Genomic DNA, 20,831 nt, shown 5'->3' on the forward strand with positions numbered 1-20,831 from the left:
GATTACTCAAGATTTACCTCGTTCTGAACCTTTTCTTCGGTAACGGAGCTGAGCGTGGCTTCTAGGCTCGTGATCTTGTCCCTTAGGTTGCTGATTTCGACAGTCTTAGACTGGACTGATTCATTCTGAAAACAACATTTTAATGTTCAACAGTATGCTCTGCAAGCGAGATTTCTCTTCCTGCACTGTGCGGAGGTTGGAAGTAATAGACTGCAGTTTGTCGCCCTTGCCTTGCCACTTCTACAGTTACATGAAGTAATGGGGGTCCCGTTGTTTCCCATAAAGTTTTAAGTGATAATGTATTGTTGGTCATATTATCATTAATTCATTATTCATTAGTCATAAAACTGAAACATTTCACCTAACCGTTAACCTAACGAAAATCCTGAAATATTAACCTAACCAGGTTAGGTTTGTTTTATGGCAATCCTGAAAAGTGACGCGTTTCTGAACCAAATGAATGACTAACAAAAATGCGGGCAAACAATACATTATGGCTTTAACGATTAGGGAAACAATAGAGACCCGAACACAGACAATCAACCTCTAGACATAGCATAGTCGCGCTACCCCCTCTGCCACACATACGGTAGCGTTACTCCATCTTCGAGTCAATCCAGAGCCGTGATTGGTCCGTGTCCTTGAACGGACCAATCACGGCACGGGATTCGCTCACCTCGTCCCCCCGCACCCCCGTATTTTTGGCAGCATCGGTTTCATGAAAGAATTGGCCTAAGCTCAGTCTAGAGGTTGGATTGTCAGTGGACCCGAAGTAATGTTATCGATTATCGAGTAATCGACTGCAGTTATTCTACGGTACAATGAAGTAAATCGGTTTACCAGTCCAGTAAGCTGCGCGTCCTTCTGTCCCAGCAGGTTCTGTAAGCGAGCCTTCTCTTCCTGCACTGTGCGGAGGTTGGAAGTGATCGACTGCAACTTGTTGTCGCCCTTGCCTTGCTGCTCGCTTGCGTCTTTGAGTTGCTTCTTCAAGGCGGATACTTGAGTTTTGTAGTCATCCTGTTACAAATTGACAGACTTATTTAAATTGTGAAAAAGTTAAGTACTACTAATTTTAGTATTTTGTTTTGCCCCCATTAAGCGCAGAGCTATCTCGTAAACGTGATCATAGACAAAGGGATGTGTTGGAAAAAGAAGACAGCAGGAAAGAGCTGCTTCCCTCAACACACTCGTATCTTTAGCTAGTGTTTCAATAACCAATGTCAGAAGGAACTAACCTTCTCCCGTTCAATCTGGCACACTTCGTGCATGAGGTTGCGAACGCCCTTCTTGACGAGCTCGGGGTCCACGTCGATGATCTCGTTGCGGTCTTCGGAGTGGTCGCGACCTGTGAACCATATGTTTCATATAAATGAAGCTTTCATTATTGGATAGTTTGTTGTAAGCTACGAATTTACAGAAAGATTTAGACAGAATTTGTATTGAAACAATTCATAAAATTTTATTGTTAGAAATACCTACTAGGTGAATGGAAGGTTATTTTCACAAAGCTTTTCTTTAGGCATGTCAATGAAGTATTTTTGACACTAATGTCATGTTCTCACAAAAACTTCCTACTCGACATAATGCCAACGTCGGTTCGAGTACGGTGGTTCAAGCGGGGTTCTATTACCCGAGGGCCACGAAACACACACTCAAACTGTCAGAAACGTACAAGCTCGATAATGTCGCCAAACATGTACGGTGGTTGGTTCACGTGCACGCTCGTGACGTTCGGAGCAGGGATGTTGCGGATGCCGATTTTTTGACATCCGCGGAGGCGGATGCGGATGCGGATTTATAAAGGCTCACATCCGCGGATGCGGATGCGGATGTCAAGATAGGTACACAAAAAACGTCAAATATTACATTTTAGTAATTTTTATTTAAAAAAACCGGCCAAGTGCGAGTCGGACTCGCGTTCCAAGGGTTCCGTACATTAAGTCCCACTCACGCTTGACTGCTCATTTCTAATAGGTTTTTTTGGTTAATGACTAAATTACCTAGCAGTCTAGCACTTACGCCGATGCTAAGACGTTCCTGTACCGACCTCTCCACATCCGCATCCGCATTAAACTCCGCATCGATTTTATGCGGATGCGGATGCAGATGCGGATGTTGAAAATAATGCGGAAGTTCCGCGGTTGCGGATGCGGATGTTCGCAACATCCCTGGTTCGGAGCGTGCATTCCGTGGCCTTGGCATCACAGTACCAGCAGGGGGGTGTCACTCCGCAGTTTACGTACATTTGGCCGGCGCGCCCATCGGACAGGCGTATGGCAGTGGGCTGCCGCTCGGCGTGCACGATAGTCGTGTCACGTGGCGCTCGCGCAAAATTGAAAATACACAATGGCTTCGAAACTTACTTCCGTGAGAATCAGACATACTATCTCCAGAAAATGTATGTTTACATAATCAACGTTTGTAATTCCTACATATTTATCTTAAAAATAATAAATCAGTGGGTAGGTATAGGTATAAAAACTTGTCAAGTGATAACCCCGTGCCGACACTCACAGCTCGGTCATAAAACTGCGGCGCGCAAAGGAGATTCACGGTTCGTGCGCGGTTATAAGGTTCAATTTTGCTTGCAGGCGGCGATATAGGTGTAATTTTATACCTAAATCTGACTTTTGTGAAGGAGTGAATTTTCTGTACGGTAGTACTATTAGTTATTCTGTGGTACCAGTACCTCGGTGCGGGCTGTAGCGGCGCGCCGGGCTGGCGAGGCGGCGGCGCGCGGCGGCGTGCACGGAGCCGTCTGGCTGCACGCCGCACACGCGCCGCAGCGTGTGCGCGATGGACGACAGCTTGGCCTCGGCCTCGCGCTTGCCGTGCTCGCACTGCGCGAGCGACGCCTCCAGCGCGCGGCAGCGCCCTTCGCTGCCGCCGAGACGGGCCTGCACACGATTTCACACCCGATAAATATTTACCAAAAAAAACCGGCCAAGTGCGAGTCGGACTCACGCACGGAGGGTTCCGCACCATCAACAAAACATAGAGCAAAACAAGCAAAAAAACGGTCACCCATCCAAGTACTGACCCCGCCCGACGTTGCTTAACTTCGGTCAAAAATCACGTTTGTTGTATGGGAGCCCCACTTAAATCTTTATTTTATTCTGTTTTTAGTATTTGTTGTTATAGCGGCAACAGAAATATGACGGTTCGTGAGATACAGCCTGGTGACAGACGGACGGACGGACGGACAGCGGAGTCTTAGTAATAGGGTCCCGTTTTTACCCTTTGGGTACGGAACCCTAATTACGAGCCTGAAAATCGGGTCAACAAAATTTTATTCGTGAAACATTACCTTCAACTCCTGAATCTGCTGTGTCGCGTCGGCGAGACACACTTCAAGATTATGTTTAAGTTCCTCGAGACGACGCTCCTTGGACCGGCAGTCTTCCAAACGTAGAAGCAGTTCCTAGAAGCAGTCGAACATCATTAGAAATCAAGTACGTATGTGCTACTATAAATGTAAGTCATGGAAAGTTTTCAGAACGTTAGAAATCTGGAAGTAATTGATAATTTTTACAATAAAGAAGATATACCTAAGTATTTCAATAATTTCGACAAATCATTATAGTTCGTTTTTTTAGGGTTCCGTAGCCAAATGGCAAAAAACGGAACCCTTATAGATTCGTCATGTCTGTCTGTCTGTCTGTCCGTCTGTCCGTCTGTCTGTCCGTCCGTATGTCACAGCCACTTTTCTCCGAAACTATAAGAACTATACTGTTGAAACTTGGTAAATAGATGTATTCTGTGAACCGCATTAAGATTTTCACACAAAAATAGAAAAAAAACAATAAATTTTTGGAGTTCCCCATACTTCGAACTGAAACTCATAAATTTTTTTTTCATCAAACCCATACGTGTGGGGTATCTATGGATAGGTCTTCAAAAATGATATTGAGGTTTCTAATATAATTTTTTTCTAAACTGAATAGTTTGCGCGAGAGACACTTCCAAAGTGGTAAAATGTGTGTCCCCCCCCCTGTAACTTCTAAAATAAGAGAATGATAAAACTAAAAAAAATATATGATGTAGATTACCATGTAAACTTTCACCGAAAATTGGTTTGAGCGAGATCTAGTAAGTAGTTTTTTTTTATACGTCATAAATCGCCTAAATACGGAACCCTTCATGGGCGAGCCCGACTCGCACTTGGCCGCTTTTTAGCATTAGAAAGAACTTGCAAGAAGGTAAGCGATCTTGACATGTCTTTTAATTGGAAACGCTTTTTATAAATCAAAAACTATTACTTGAAAGCAGAAGAATATAAATGATCGTATTAGATTCATAATTGTTACATATTTGCCGTAACTTATTTTTAAAATGTGTTTTTCAATTAAAAGACACATAATAGTATTTTATGCAACCGTTGTTTAAGAGGGGTCAAAAAAGGCGAGTGGCGTGAGTAACAATTTGAGGCGAAGCCGAAAATTGTTAATAAAGACGCCACGAGTATTTTTTGACTCAGTTAAACAACGTTGCATACAATACTTTTTCTACGACCAAACACTTACTTTGAAATAAAATTGTAAATTTAACAAATATTTTTCATGTCATCTAGTGGACTTCTCTACGGTATCTACCTGTTTTTAGTGATTCTTGTGCTATTACTGATATTTCTTCATCTATGTTAACTTGAAAGACACACTGTTTTTTAACACAAAAGTTAAGTTTTCATTCGACAGGCACAATAGTATTCATATTAAAGATTCACAATAAATTCAAGAAGTAGCAAAGAATGGAGGGTACGAGCGCAGTGAAAGCATATAACTGGAAACCGCCTTTGGGAACATTACCGTTCAAATTCTCGGGCCAAATTAGCACACATACACAATTACGCCTACATTTAAACAAGACGATACGTTTACAGAGCCTGTCTCTATTACACTAACGTACACAGCTAAGTGTAGATGAAATGCATATAATGTCAATAACTACCAATCAGCGACATTAATCCGCTAATAACCTTCTTGCTGTACGTACTGGCCGCTGAGAGTTCGCGGTTCATATTTGATTAGAATATGACTTGGACAGGGATAGGTTTATGCCATACATTGAAGAACCAGTCAAATAATTCACGTATAATAATTTAATGCAGATTAAAACATAACTAGTTAAAATGTTGTTATGAAATTAAATGACAGACTAACTCAACATAATTAAATATTCATTGTTGTATAAATGTATTCCGCTATAATAAGTATTTTGTATATTTTATTATCAATCTGTATGGCAGTGTGAAGTTACGTTCAGCACGGCTAGCACATGATGGGCGCGACAGTCGACAGGCGAGAAAATGCCGCGACATAGAGCTCTCTCGCGAATCGGTAGCATAAGAGCCGCGCGACAACCCGCTGTCTCGCGGACAAATGTCAAAGCGACATAATTTTGTCGTTTGACAGTTCCACGCGGGATACTCTCGAAAATCGTAGCACGAGTGTACTATGGGAGACAAAATGTCCCGCGTTTGAACGTCAAAATGAGAGAAATTGTCTTCGAGGCTAGAGGGTCGCGACTAGGGTTTGCTCCCGGTACTGAGTTTGGCGACAAGCGCATTTGGTCGAAGTTTTGTTGACTTTTGTTCTAAAAGAAAGATAATTTTCCATATTTTATATTTATTTCATACTACAACACTTTTTTGTTTAAGTATAATTTGAATCTTGAGTTTCATGATCATGCCATTAATATCAAAATTATTATATTTTTTCACAATGACTTGTTTGTTCTCTTAAGTTAAACGAAAATCCGACAGAAAAAAATCTAAGCCTAAGATTGTACGATCACGACCACATCAACAAAGCAAACCTTTGGTGGCGAATTGACTGGGGGATAATTAATAGAAACATAAATAATTGATACAAAAATATTACATTGCTAATCCGGGAAACAATTACGTGCTATCAATCAGTGCTAACCCGTTATATTTACACGCGTATTTTTACATGCAATTATTGTTGACAACCTATATTATGTCGCTCCTTAGGTGTTTCCATTCATTGTGGGATATAAACAACACAATCCCGACCTGAATATTGCGATCAACCTCACTTATAATAAGTAAATGCAAAAGTAAATCTGTACCTATGTACAGTCAGCAGCAATAGTTGCTAAGCGGGCGAGGTGTTCAAAATGATCTTGACGCGACTTTATTGTTAAGAGAATAAGAGCGCGTCAAGGTAATTTTGAACACCTCGCCCGCTTAGCAACTATTGCTGCTGACTATATGTTACCTCTTGACGCTTAATCCGCCGAACCGATTTAGACGAAATTTTGTGAAACAACATTCCACAAAGAATGCAAATAATGAATCTGGCAGCTCAACTCAAACTCCACCTCACAGAAGACCACAGCCGTAATACTTACTTTGTAGTGTACGAGTTGGTACTAGCCTAATCCTTAAGTTACGATTCCCACCGACCGGCTGGAGTTGGGCCGCGCCGGAATGCTTTTTCAGTGTACCTATTTACATAATGTGTGGCAGAAGCGATAGAATCCGCCCGGAGCCATCCGATCCGCAAGCAGCCGACCGGCTCGGCTTTGGGCATACAAATGTGAAATGCGCTCCGACTCCGACGAATCGTACTTAAATCTGAGTACCTATCTCAAAAAGGTCAAAGTAAATAAAATCATTTAAAGTTTTTGGTAGTATTTATTTAAAAGTCACATTATTTGAGAAGTGTTATCAACACTCGACTGTCCTTGCACGGAGTAGGTTCCCAACTTGAGCCCTTCTATGTCCTCCGTGATGGCAGGAGGGCTGCGGTTAGCAGCAGCATGCTTAGGTGTAGAGAATACCTCCGTGTTTGTGCTTGTGCATGATTGTCATTCAATCTATCTTCGAAGCCAGCAATGCAGCGGCTAGCCAGCCATAAGGGAGATATGTCGGGGATTAGCATAAGATATTTAGTCTGTAAATAAGATTTAAAAGGAATGTAATTTTTTTGCAAAAGACAACGGAAAAGAGCTTTATGAAGATTGAATTGTGTACGTAAGTACTTACAACTTGACTTCTTCGTAAAGATGGTATTTTGTTAGCCAAAACTTTTAACAAAAGGCCAATTATTCGTAAGGAGTTGTATTTTAATGATTAGGTAGGTAATCTTTAGATAATTATAATAATATATTCCAACTTGTAACGACAAAGCGAATCAAATTTTGATTGACAGTATTGACACTGACATTTTCGACTTAAAAATAATATTTGCTATTTCTTATTCTTCATACTGCGAGAAAGAGACAAAGTTATCGTGACTAGGGACGCTCCGTTTCTAAGGCTGACTATTCATTACTTATCCGATTATTATTTTACCGATTCAGTGTTGCCACGAATGAAAAGTTTGTTCCATGTATAAATGGCCACATTGGCTAAGTCGCGCGCGGGATGGCTCTCTCTCGTGGAACTCTTTTCTCGATGTGCGAACTCATGCTGCCAAAATCGAGGAATTGACAGATAGAGATAGAAATTTGTGACGGGCGACTGCCGTCTCTCGCGGCGCGAGCTATCCCGCGGGTAATCATGTGCTAGCCGTGCAGAGCCCGTACCATGAGTCACTGACAGTGTCAAAACTGACATTTACGCTATCGAGAACGTAATTTACTTTCTATACATCTCGTTTGCACTAATATGCGAGTACGAGCGAGATGTATAGAAAGTAAATTACGTTCTCGACGGCGTTTATGTCAGTGCCAAACTGATCGTAGCCGTACTGGTATAGTCTGTTTTTCTAATATCAAGTACGCCATAGTAAATGTATGGCGAACTTGATCTTAGAAATCGGACAGGCTATACAGCCTGCAAAATTTACATGGGTACACGAATCGGAAAAACATTTGAACAGGAGGAGTCACAATAAATCCCCACTTTCAGTTCCAATGGAAATATTTTATTATGTATATAGCCGGTCAAGCAAGTTTGTCAGTAGAAAAAGGCGCAAAATTTTGTATGGGACCATAACCGTTCGCGCGCTTACATTTTCTAAATTTGCCGCTCTTTTCTACTGACGGAAATGGCTTGACAGAGAACCTACATATATGTGACAGTAGAGAGTGGATTCAAATGATCAACATTTTCAGATAATGTGTGTATTTGTTAAATTAATTCAGTGAAAGCGTGATAGAAAAAAATGTATCTACATATAGGAGACCGGGTATGATTATCTCACGGGTTATCTCATGAATAGAACATAATATTCTAGATATCTTGACAGGCATCCACTCAATTTCATGTCTCTCTAATTGGACAGCTTTTTTCCATAGTTCTCTGCGAATAGCATCTTGTGGGAATCTGAATGGAAAGTAATGTAAAATGACAATACTAAATTTGATTATTAATTTGAAATAACTAGGTAGTTTTTTTATAGTTCCATCTCATGAAATAAAAAAGGAAAATACAAATCTGTAAGAAGGAATTTATTACTACATTTATAATTATATAGAAAACACCTAAACCAAACATAAGTTAATAAAATAGTCTACTTCATTTGGCATAAAACCATCCCTATTATCCTCGCAATTTAAAAAGTCGTATGTTGTTATGAAAGTCGTATGCAGTTATTACGTTTTAGCTTAGCATGATAGTATTGAAAAAATGTCGTCATGTTTATTCCAAATTTTACTGAAGTTATCTGTTTACTACAAGTGAAAAGTGATTCCACTGTCCTTGATATGAACTAAAATAACTTCTGCACCACTTCACGACCCATGAAGACATTTTTAATTACAAAAAAACGTAGTTTTTATAAACTAATTTAGCCATCCGTCACTGACTGTCATCTCGGCCGAACTGAAGTTGCCAATCGAACACTCTGTAAGCACCGCCTACAATCGAATACTTTACGTTGGGTCATAATTGAGCGGACAGAATACTTCCATGGTTTATATGCGTTCACTGTACGAGCGGGAAAAGAATGAATGAAATTAAAAAAAAAACATGTCTATGGTTCACTTATTTGTCATATATGACATTTCACACCCATAAGCGAGAGCGAGAAAGATATATTTCTTTCTCGCTCTCACTTATGGGTGCGACGAACCAAGGTCGCGTTGCGGTGCGACAGTGTGTTATGACTATAAGGTTGGCAACAATGTATTTTTTAAGTGGCCATTACACGAAGTATCGTAAAAGAGCCAAAAAGATACTGCGTGTATGCACAAATGCTTTTTTAGGGAATAGACTAAAGACTTGTCTTGACAACTTTAAGATAGGGTTTTAAAGATGTGTGCACGACCCTTTAAATGACAAATAAAAGTACGGGAGTAGAAAAAGATTGTTTACCTTATTTCTAATGCAAAAAAAACGAACTATAGGTGCATGCAGTTCCACATAGCAACATGTTTCCATATACAACACTATTAGCGCGCGCGGCAGGCATCTCGGAGCCCGGCGCCGCACTGTCGGCGTGTTCGCGAGCGAGAACAGCAGATGTTATTAATAATAATGGGCCTTGCCCCGCTGCTGGCGGCACCCTAGGTTAGGTTTTTTATAATATGTTTATATGTATTTTGTATTGTTTTTGTAAGTGGTTTTATATTTTATTTTTATATCCATGTTATAAAATAACCTAACCTAAGCTTCAAGACAAATAAAGGTAATAATAATTTTCTTTACTCAGACAATATACAGTCCACATTTGTTACTCAGCTACTTATAACTAGATTAATTGTACTTACATACTACACTAGAAATACAGTGTGTAAGTCCAATACGGGCAATAAATTAAACTAGATATAAGAATTTACCCGTCTAATCATTAATTAAGAAGTTTTTAAAGTTACACTTAATATGACTCCGTAATGAATTTTTTTCACATGTACCAAGCAGCAATGTACTGCAAACATTAAGAAACAGAAGATGACATGACATTACGAGATACGAGCTTTTTATTGTAACTGCTAACAAACGTTGACAGTTACTTTAAAAAGCTCGTATCCCATAACGTGTGGTGTATTACATTGCGGGCCGAATTATTTTGTATGGTTAAAATTTTCATTGCATTTCTAAGTAAAATGTATCTCAATATACTTTTTAGGTCCTATGCTAACCACCGTTTAAATATTCGCCCGTATTGGATTTACACACTGTATACAGGTAATTATTTTTACTTGTCCTTTACCGCATACGAAGCCAATTATGGCGGATATCATATTCAGCTATTGCCGCCACGTCCACACTCGTCTACAAAGATGTAGGTACCTGGTCCCTGGCGCGGCAGGCCTCCTCGAGCTCGGCGCCGCGCTGGCGGCTGGCGGCGAGGTCGGCGCGCGCGGCGCCCAGCAGCGCCTCGAGCTCGGCGCCGTGCCGGCGCGCCGCCGCCGCCTCGTTGGCCGTCCGCTCCCGCTCCTCGCACTCGTTCTGGAGCCTATCATATTCAGCTATTGCCGTCACGTCCACACTCGTCTACAAAGATGTAGGTACCTGGTCCCTGGCGCGGCAGGCCTCCTCGAGCTCGGCGCCGCGCTGGCGGCTGGCGGCGAGGTCGGCGCGCGCGGCGCCCAGCAGCGCCTCGAGCTCGGCGCCGTGCCGGCGCGCCGCCGCCGCCTCGTTGGCCGTCCGCTCCCGCTCCTCGCACTCGTTCTGGAGCCTATCATATTCAGCTATTGCCGTCACGTCCACACTCGTCTACAAAGATGTAGGTACCTGGTCCCTGGCGCGGCAGGCCTCCTCGAGCTCGGCGCCGCGCTGGCGGCTGGCGGCGAGGTCGGCGCGCGCGGCGCCCAGCAGCGCCTCGAGCTCGGCGCCGTGCCGGCGCGCCGCCGCCGCCTCGTTGGCCGTCCGCTCCCGCTCCTCGCACTCGTTCTGGAGCCTATCATATTCAGCTATTGCCGTCACGTCCACACTCGTCTACAAAGATGTAGGTACCTGGTCCCTGGCGCGGCAGGCCTCCTCGAGCTCGGCGCCGCGCTGGCGGCTGGCGGCGAGGTCGGCGCGCGCGGCGCCCAGCAGCGCCTCGAGCTCGGCGCCGTGCCGGCGCGCCGCCGCCGCCTCGTTGGCCGTCCGCTCCCGCTCCTCGCACTCGTTCTGGAGCCTATCATATTCAGCTATTGCCGTCACGTCCACACTCGTCTACAAAGATGTAGGTACCTGGTCCCTGGCGCGGCAGGCCTCCTCGAGCTCGGCGCCGCGCTGGCGGCTGGCGGCGAGGTCGGCGCGCGCGGCGCCCAGCAGCGCCTCGAGCTCGGCGCCGTGCCGGCGCGCCGCCGCCGCCTCGTTGGCCGTCCGCTCCCGCTCCTCGCACTCGTTCTGGAGCCTATCATATTCAGCTATTGCCGTCACGTCCACACTCGTCTACAAAGATGTAGGTACCTGGTCCCTGGCGCGGCAGGCCTCCTCGAGCTCGGCGCCGCGCTGGCGGCTGGCGGCGAGGTCGGCGCGCGCGGCGCCCAGCAGCGCCTCGAGCTCGGCGCCGTGCCGGCGCGCCGCCGCCGCCTCGTTGGCCGTCCGCTCCCGCTCCTCGCACTCGTTCTGGAGCCTATCATATTCAGCTATTGCCGTCACGTCCACACTCGTCTACAAAGATGTAGGTACCTGGTCCCTGGCGCGGCAGGCCTCCTCGAGCTCGGCGCCGCGCTGGCGGCTGGCGGCGAGGTCGGCGCGCGCGGCGCCCAGCAGCGCCTCGAGCTCGGCGCCGTGCCGGCGCGCCGCCGCCGCCTCGTTGGCCGTCCGCTCCCGCTCCTCGCACTCGTTCTGGAGTCTACAGAAAAAAAAGTTGACCGAAAAAAATCTGCGGAAGTCCCTACTATATGTGTGTATCTGCAAACTAAAAAAAACCGGCCAAGTGCGAGTCGGACTCGCGCACGGAGGGTTCCGCGCCATCAACAAAAAATAGAGCAAAACAAGCAAAAAAACGGTCACCCATCCAAGTACTGACCCCGCCCGACGTTGCTTAACTTCGGTCAAAAATCACGTTTGTTGTATGGGAGCCCCACTTAAATCTTTATTTTATTCTGTTTTTAGTATTTGTTGTTATAGCGGCAACAGAAATACATCATCTGTGAAAATTTCAACGGTTCGTGAGATACAGCCTGGTGACAGACGGACGGACGGACGGACGGACAGCGGAGTCTTAGTAATAGGGTCCCGTTTTTACCCTTTGGGTACGGAACCCTAAAAACAGTATGTACCTGGACTGAAGCTCCTTTATGTCATGGTTGGCTTGCTCCAGCGCGGCGCGTTCCCTCTTCAACTGGGCCTCGGTAGCTCTCAACTCCCGTGTCACGTGTTCGCCGCCCGTCTCCGATTCCTTCAGCATATTCTGAAGGCGCGAGAGCTCCAGCTCCAAGGATGATCGGTTTTCTTCGAGCGCTGGAAGATAAAGAACGTTGACGCTGGATGGCGTAAAAAAGACCAAAGATTAAGTTGAGACTAAGAAACATAAATTATACTAAATTCTAGGTCGCAAGACGGGACGAGAGATCCCCAAGTAAACATCATTCAAGGGATTGGAAAATCAGTCTGGGGATAAATTACAGGAAAAAAGCATAGAAAAAGAGTGGTGAGAGTATGTCAAATGCTCGAAAAGGACAACACAACACTCACTGGCCACGCTGTGCACGGCCTCGCACACTGCTCGGCGCGCTTCACGTGCTCGCGCAGCTCGCGGCAGCTGCTGTTGTACTTGTCGCGCTCAGCCGCGCAGTTGCTGAGCGGGAGAGGGACAACAGGACAACACTCACTGGCCACGCTGTGCACGGCCTCGTCGCGCGCGCGCGCCGCCTCGCGCCGCTCGTGCTCGGCGCGCTTCACGTGCTCGCGCAGCTCGCGACAGCTGCTGTTGTACTTGTCGCGCTCGGCCGCGCAGTTGCTGAGCTGAAGAGGGACAACAGTACAACACTCACTGGCCACGCTGTGCACGGCCTCGTCGCGCGCGCGCGCCGCCTCGCGCCGCTCGTGCTCGGCGCGCTTCACGTGCTCGCGCAGCTCGCGACAGCTGCTGTTGTACTTGTCGCGCTCGGCCGCGCAGTTGCTGAGCTGAAGAGGGACAACAGTACAACACTCACTGGCCACGCTGTGCACGGCCTCGTCGCGCGCGCGCGCCGCCTCGCGCCGCTCGTGCTCGGCGCGCTTCACGTGCTCGCGCAGCTCGCGGCAGCTGCTGTTGTACTTGTCGCGCTCGGCCGCGCAGTTGCTGAGCGGGAGAGGGACAACAGGACAACACTCACTGGCCACGCTGTGCACGGCCTCGTCGCGCGCGCGCGCCGCCTCGCGCCGCTCGTGCTCGGCGCGCTTCACGTGCTCGCGCAGCTCGCGGCAGCTGCTGTTGTACTTGTCGCGCTCGGCCGCGCAGTTGCTGAGCGGGAGAGGGACAACAGGACAACACTCACTGGCCACGCTGTGCACGGCCTCGTCGCGCGCGCGCGCCGCCTCGCGCCGCTCGTGCTCGGCGCGCTTCACGTGCTCGCGCAGCTCGCGGCAGCTGCTGTTGTACTTGTCGCGCTCGGCCGCGCAGTTGCTGAGCTGCCGGCGCACGTCGGTCAGCTCCTTGCGAAGACTTTCGGACTCGTTCTCCACTGAAATACAAAACAGATTTATCTAATATTTGCAGACTTTCATCAGCTGTCTGTTTTTAACAGGAAGGACAAACTAATACTTTTCAAGTAAAATTTGACACACTTTCCTACCAGTGGAATATTAAATGTTATTGAAGTGATTTAGAATGCGAATGCAGTGTTTAGGAACTTCCCTACTAAACAACAGTGTGCCATTTTCGACCAAAAGGGTACTTAATACTTATTGTCGGTTGTCAATAAGGCGCTATTTCCATATAGCTTCAATGTGGTACCTTTTGGTTAAAAACGCCTGATTGTGGTAATGCTAACGAATGACAAATGAGAAGAAAACTGTAAAAATTGTTTAAATAATGTGGTTTTTTTTTACATAGGTCATTACTGCTTCTACTCACGTTCTTTCAATTTCCTAATAGTGTCCTGCAGCTGCGTGTACGCGTTGTCATACTTGTCTTCGGCCAGCGAGAGCTGCGCGCGGGCCTCCTGGCACTCGCGGTTGCTCGCCTCCTTCTCTAGGTGGAGTTCCTTGATGCGGTTCTCGAAGCGGGCGCACTCGTCTTCTGCTGCCGCCCTGAACGAACAAATGGGAAGTTGTTCGAGAAGGTTTTAGAACGTAACTTCGATAAGGAAGAAATCCAGGGAAACTTCCCTGAATTCATTCCTTATCTTAGGGTGGTATTCCACCTCTCCAATTTCTTTTTCCAATGTATATTGCACCTCACGCAATGACATTGGACAGGTGGAATACCACCACTTTGTCGTTTGGTCTCGTGTGGTAAAATTTGGTGTCTCGCTATATGAGCTCCAGCTAGCTTCTTTGGGACCTATTGGAAGTTTTAAGCGTAGCGAACTCGTTTTTCAACCGGTTGATGTGTCTAGGTACTGGCCGAAGGACGAAGAACTGGCGCTCCTATCTGTTCTGAAAACACGCTACATATCCCCTAAGTTCTATATCATACTCTACAACTTATTTGGGCGCCTCAAGGAAAGTATTCTTATACTTTCCTCGTCTTTCAACCGATGTGTCCGCGGAAGATCGGGGACCTTTTGCCTCCTGTTCCGACTAAGAAGTCGGAACGGCGTCTCGCTTTTCGCTTTACGCATTCTCGTTTGTTCTAGGAAAAATGTAGAACTCGCTTCACTATCCCTGAAGTTTCTATCGTACTCTACAACTTACTTGGCCTCCTCAAGGCGAGTCTTTAGCGCAGCCAGTTCATCTTTCAACTGGTTGATGTGTCCGCGGTCCTGGTCGGAGCGGGCCGCGGCGTCTCGCTTCACGCGTTCCAGCTTGTTCTGGGAACAATCTAGAACACGCTTCGCTTCCTCCAGGCGTTCTAACAGCGCTTGTTGCTCTTGGTGAACTGAAATTGATTAAGAAATCAAGGGTCTAAAAAAGTTATAAGTACAAGAAGAATAGAACTATTCTGCGAAGGGCTTTTCGGGAGTCAAAATGTACCCGTCCAAGTTCTTACGGGTCACAACTAACGGAATATGTTATACTGACCCATGATCAAGGCCTGTTGTTTGTCGCTCTCGGCTCGCAGCATCGCTTCGTCGTGCTGCAGTATGAGCTGATCGCGTTGAGCCAGAAGTTTTTTCTCTCGCTCGCGCGCACCTGCATCGCTAGCTTCCTTCTCGCTCGTTAGCGCTGCTATTGTCTGGGATAGCTTTTGCTCGAGAGTTTGGCGAAGTTGTTCCTGTAGTGTAATTTAATAACGTTACGGTGCTGCTTTTAGTCTTAAATATCTAGGAGACCGAGCTTTCCTCGGAAAACATATAAAAACTCAAAAATGTGCGTTTTCCCAGAGATAAAACCTAGCTAGATCGATTTTTCGCCTCTAAAACCGCCATATAGGAAATTTCACCGAAATCGTTAGAGCCGTTCCCGAGATCCCCGAAATATATACATATACATATAAATAAATAAATATACAATAATTGGTCGTTTAAACTTTAAAGTTATTATATCTTAGTAAGTAAGTGATTTCAAACGTGTAAAGGTTCAAAGTGCAGGCGCGAAGGCATTGAATAAGTATACAATATACATGAATGTATCTATGTGTGTAAATAGTACATGTCTGCATAATTATCAATCAACCATATACACGACCAAACAAACTGTCATTTTAGTGAAAACCAGACGGTTTGGTCAATCGAACTGTCACTTGCGTGTCTGAGATATAAGAACAGATTTTACGACAGGATCCTGTGAACGCCATCTGGACTACAATATAACGTCACGAATTGTTGTTCCATTTCACACACAGCATCTGTTAGTTCTAAATTAGAACTAAAACGATCCTATCGTTACCTTTTCTTCCTTAAGCTTGGTGATGTTCTCGGCCGTGGTGCGGTTAATGTTGGTGATGATGCTCTGGTACTCGGCCTCATTCTTCCCGAACGACTGCAGCTCATAGTTTCACGCCAACCTCATATTTTATTGATATGGGCCTACCCAGTGAACGATTTAATGTGACAGCACGAGTTGTTGTTTCATTTCGCACGTCTAGTTATTCAACTGTCAGTGGAATAGTCCTAAAATGTTCCAATAGTCACCTTCTCTTCCTTAAGCTTGGTGATGTTCTCGGCCGTGGTGCGGTTGATGTTGGTGATGATGCTCTGGTACTCGGCCTCATTCTTCCCGAACGACTGCAGCTCATAGTTTCACGCCAACCTCATATTTTATTGATATGGACCTACCCAGTGAACGATTAAATGTGACAGCACGAGTTGTTGTTTCATGTCGCACGTCTAGTTATTCAACTGTCAGTGGAATAGTCCTAAAATGTTCCAATCGTCACCTTCTCTTCCTTAAGCTTGGTGATGTTCTCGGCCGTGGTGCGGTTGATGTTGGTGATGATGCTCTGGTACTCATTCTTCCCGAACGACTGCAGCTCATAGTTTCACGCCAACCTCATATTTTATTGATATGGACCTACCCAGTGAACGATTTAATGTGACAGCACGAGTTGTTGTTTCATTTCGCACGTCTAGTTATTCAACTGTCAGTGGAATAGTCCTAAAATGTTCCAATAGTCACCTTCTCTTCCTTAAGCTTGGTGATGTTCTCGGCCGTAGTGCGGTTGATGTTGGTGATGATGCTCTGGTACTCATTCCTCCCGAACGACTGCAGCTCATAGTTTCACGCCAACCTCATATTTTATTGATATGGACCTACCCAGTGAACGATTTAATGTGACAGCACGAGTTGTTGTTTCATTTCGCACGTCTAGTTATTCAACTGTCAGTGGAATAGTCCTAAAATGTTCCAATCGTCACCTTCTCTTCCTTAAGCTTGGTGATGTTCTCGGCCGTGGTGCGGTTGATGTTGGTGATGATGCTCTGGTACTCGGCCTCATTCTTCCCGAACGACTGCAGCTCATAGTTTCACGCCAACCTCATATTTTATTGATATGGACCTACCCAGTGAAAGATTTAATGTGACAGCATGAGTTGTTGTTTCATTTCGCACGTCTAGTTATTCAACTGTCAGTGGAATAGTCCTAAAATGTTCCAATAGTCTCCTTCTCTTCCTTAAGCTTGGTGATGTTCTCGGCCGTGGTGCGGTTGATGTTGGTGATGATACTGATGATGCTCTGGTACTCATTCTTCCCGAACGACTGCAGCTCATAGTTTCACGCCTACCTCATATTTTATTGATATGGACCTACCCAGTGAACGATTTAATGTGACAGCACGAGTTGTTGTTTCATGTCGCACGTCTAGTTATTCAACTGTCAGTGGAATAGTCCTAAAATGTTCCAATCGTCACCTTCTCTTCCTTAAGCTTGGTGATGTTCTCGGCCGTGGTGCGGTTGATGTTGGTGATGATGCTCTGGTACTCGGCCTCATTCTTCCCGAACGACTGCAGCTCATAGTTTCACGCCAACCTCATATTTTATTGATATGGACCTACCCAGTGAACGATTAAATGTGACAGCACGAGTTGTTGTTTCATGTCGCACGTCTAGTTATTCAACTGTCAGTGGAATAGTCCTAAAATGTTCCAATCGTCACCTTCTCTTCCTTAAGCTTGGTGATGTTCTCGGCCGTGGTGCGGTTGATGTTGGTGATGATGCTCTGGTACTCGGCCTCATTCTTCCCGAACGACTGCAGCTCATAGTTTCACGCCAACCTCATATTTTATTGATATGGACCTACCCAGTGAACGATTTAATGTGACAGCACGAGTTGTTGTTTCATGTCGCACGTCTAGTTATTCAACTGTCAGTGGAATAGTCCTAAAATGTTCCAATAGTTACCTTCTCTTCCTTAAGCTTGGTGATGTTTTCGGCCGTGGTGCGGTTGATGTTGGTGATGATGCTCTGGTACTCGGCCTCCTTCTTCCCGGAGGACTGCTGCAAGGAACTCTTCGTTTCGCGGAGCTTCCGCTCGCTGCTGTCCAGTTCCTTCGTGAGACGAGCTATTTGACCTGGGGTACGAGAGGAATTATTAACGTTTGCTGTTTTAAAATTATTCGCCTAAAGAAGAATGGAGTTAGCTTCTTTTATTCTAACAAAGGTTTGACCAAGAAAATATTGTTAAAATGAAGAAGAATCGGATCATGAAAACAGATTAAGACCTTATCTTAGGTTTAAACAGAAAAAGCATTAATTGACTTTCATAAATCAGCATTGAATTTTTTTCAATCCAATATTTCAAACAATAGATACAGTATGGCATGGCAGTAGGAAATGACCAGCTTTATTACAACCAATTTTACTATGAGAACTTTCTTATCTGTGGTAGTAGGAAAATCTGTACTGTAATGTTATAACGTCATAAATTTTTGTATCGTTATGAGTTTAAATTTGGAACAGCAGTCAAAACTCAAGTGGGTCTCTATTCTAGTATCCATAGATATTAAAACAGTTATCGATACGAAACGTCAAATTAGTATGTTTTTTAATAAAAACCGCATGATATTTGATCTCGAGTGACATGAGAACAGGGACTTCATTCTTTTGTCTAGGAATTAAAAAAAAATATGGATGCGTGACATGCGTGAAAAAAGTTTTCATTCACCGCCATTTGACGTACAGTTTATCTTAGTTTTAAGTATCTGTTTAGATAAAGTAGTGTATGTAACTGTACATAATTAGGCATTAAAACACTCGTGTGATCCTATTAAGAAACTCACTAACGTTCGTTTCTTAAACCCACACTCGTATTTTAATGCCTCTCATTATGTAGCAGTCACATAAACTACTAGTTCAAGAAACTAAAATACAAAAAAAAAAATCATTAGAGTACAATAGCCAATGCTTATCCCTTTAACTTGATTATTGTTAATACGAGGGGCGTTCAAAATATTCTCGGTATTGATATCTTACAACCTCTTCTAAAATTTCTTTCGTTACTGGCCGCTAAGGTTTATTCATTGACATTAAAAAAAAGTATAATTCGAACCGAGATGTTCTTTTGTTTTTCTGCAATTGCTGAACAAACATGAACATCATGTGGGAATTGACAATGTTAACTAAATTAGAACATCGATGCGTGATAAAATTCTTGACAAAACAGGGTAAAAATCAAAAAACCATAAAAGAGGAAATGGATTGTGTTTACCGTGAGTCTGCTCCTTCTTTATCTACCATTCAAAAGTGGTCAAGCGAGTTTAAACGTGGAAGGGAGAGTGTTGAAGACGACCCTAGACCTGGTCGGCCTGTAGTAGCTACTTCACAAGAAAATATTGATAAAGTGGAAAAACTTATATTGGAAGATGGTCGAGTGAAGGTAAAATCTATAGCACAAGTAACCAATCTCTCTATTGGTACCGTACATGATATTATCCATGACCATCTTAATATGTCAAAAGTAAGTGCAAGATGGGTTCCGCGAATGCTGACTCGGCTTCAAAAAGACATGCGTGTAGCTTGTTGTTCCGATTTTATTGACCTGTGCGGTGAAAATCCTGATGAGGTGCTGCAAAGAATAGTTACTGGAGATGAAACCTGGGTTCATCATTATGACCCAGAGAGTAAACAAGAGTCCATGCAGTGGCACATTAAGGGTTCAGCTCATCCCAAGAAGTTCAAGGTCATCCCTTCAGCTGGCAAGGTCATGGCCACGATATTTTGGGATTGTGAAGGAGTATTACTGATCGATTATAAAGAAAAAGGTGTAAATATCACAGGACAGTACTACGCTAACATTCTACGTCAATTAAAGGATGCAATCAAGAAAAGAGGCGAGGAAAGTTAACCAAAGGTGTTATGCTTCTGCATGACAACGCCCCCGTCCATACTGCTCATATTGCCAAGGCAGCTATTGTTGAATGTGGGTTTGAGACTGTTACTCACCCACCGTATAGTCCCGACTTAGCCCCCAGCGACTTCTTTTTGTTCCCCAATCTTAAAAAGGATCTGCGTGGAAATAAATTTTCCGATGATGAAGCATTGAAGGCGGCAGTGGAGGAGCATTTTTACACCAAAGATAAAAAATATTTTTATGCAGGATTAAAAAAAAAAATTGATCGATCTTTTAAGTGTATGAACATAGGGGGGGAGTATATTGAAAAATAAAAATATCAAACTTTTCGTACTTGTTCTCATACCGAGAATATTTTGAACACCCCTCGTACATATTTTTAATTGACTGGTTTGAATGTACGTAAATGTGGACTCAATTGAAATAAGTGGTCGCGCTCCAAACGCTACGAGTATGTGTGGTAACCGTGGTAACCACATCTGCTCTGTCAAGTAAATGACCAGAGTTCAAAGCACGTTTTTCACACCAACCTTTGTGGTTCTCCTGCTGAACCATCGCGTCTTGCAGGTCACGGTCGAGTTTAGCGCGCCGCGCCTCCGCGTCGTCCAACATATTCGCCGTGTCGAAGAGTACGGCCTCCAGGGCATCTTTCTCGGCGCGGACGCTGGCCAACTGCTCTTGGAGATGCTGCTTGTCTTTGTCCAGACTGTCTATTAGTATCTGCCAATGTAATTAGGAACTAATTATCAATCCAATTAATTAGTTACCAAAAAAATAGCAGACGCTACTGGTGATCGTAGAGCTGGCAGTTTCATCGCACAAAGATTAAGTATTGCGATACAGCGAGGAAATGCTGTCAGCATTTACGGCACCATGCCGCAGGGGTATATTTAGTTTTTAGTTATTTATTTTAAGGTTAGTTTTACTTATGTTTAGATTTAGTTTTTAAGTTTTATAGGTTAATGTTTTTGTATGTTTACTAAAACAAATTGTTTTATGTTGCATTAAAAAAAATAGGAACATAGTATAAATATGTAAGTACACATGGTCTAATAAAACATGGTCTTCTCTTCCCAGAGTGTCACTTGCCTACGTCATAATAACATTGC

At 44.5% G+C, this 20,831-nt stretch overlaps 1 protein-coding gene across 1 annotated transcript in view; it reads right to left on the bottom strand.

The window, feature by feature from the left end:
- The window catches only part of LOC134656531 (rootletin), a 52,442-nt gene that overhangs the window by 17,143 nt on the left and 14,468 nt on the right, over window positions 1-20,831 (bottom strand). The window contains exons 24-42 of the mRNA XM_063512094.1: window positions 20,253-20,442; window positions 17,775-17,944; window positions 15,017-15,209; window positions 14,690-14,873; window positions 13,908-14,083; window positions 13,330-13,515; window positions 12,130-12,310; window positions 11,519-11,699; window positions 11,312-11,470; window positions 11,090-11,248; window positions 10,868-11,026; window positions 10,646-10,804; window positions 10,410-10,582; window positions 10,202-10,367; window positions 3,308-3,421; window positions 2,690-2,897; window positions 1,236-1,345; window positions 841-1,017; window positions 18-125 (exon numbers count right to left, since the gene is read on the bottom strand). Coding sequence (XP_063368164.1) covers window positions 18-125; window positions 841-1,017; window positions 1,236-1,345; window positions 2,690-2,897; window positions 3,308-3,421; window positions 10,202-10,367; window positions 10,410-10,582; window positions 10,646-10,804; window positions 10,868-11,026; window positions 11,090-11,248; window positions 11,312-11,470; window positions 11,519-11,699; window positions 12,130-12,310; window positions 13,330-13,515; window positions 13,908-14,083; window positions 14,690-14,873; window positions 15,017-15,209; window positions 17,775-17,944; window positions 20,253-20,442 — 3,153 coding nt within the window. The remainder of the gene's footprint in view (window positions 1-17; window positions 126-840; window positions 1,018-1,235; window positions 1,346-2,689; window positions 2,898-3,307; window positions 3,422-10,201; window positions 10,368-10,409; window positions 10,583-10,645; window positions 10,805-10,867; window positions 11,027-11,089; window positions 11,249-11,311; window positions 11,471-11,518; window positions 11,700-12,129; window positions 12,311-13,329; window positions 13,516-13,907; window positions 14,084-14,689; window positions 14,874-15,016; window positions 15,210-17,774; window positions 17,945-20,252; window positions 20,443-20,831) is intronic.

The sequence above is a fragment of the Cydia amplana genome, chromosome 2, assembly GCF_948474715.1.
Source record: "Cydia amplana chromosome 2, ilCydAmpl1.1, whole genome shotgun sequence".
NCBI lineage: Eukaryota > Metazoa > Arthropoda > Insecta > Lepidoptera > Tortricidae > Cydia > Cydia amplana.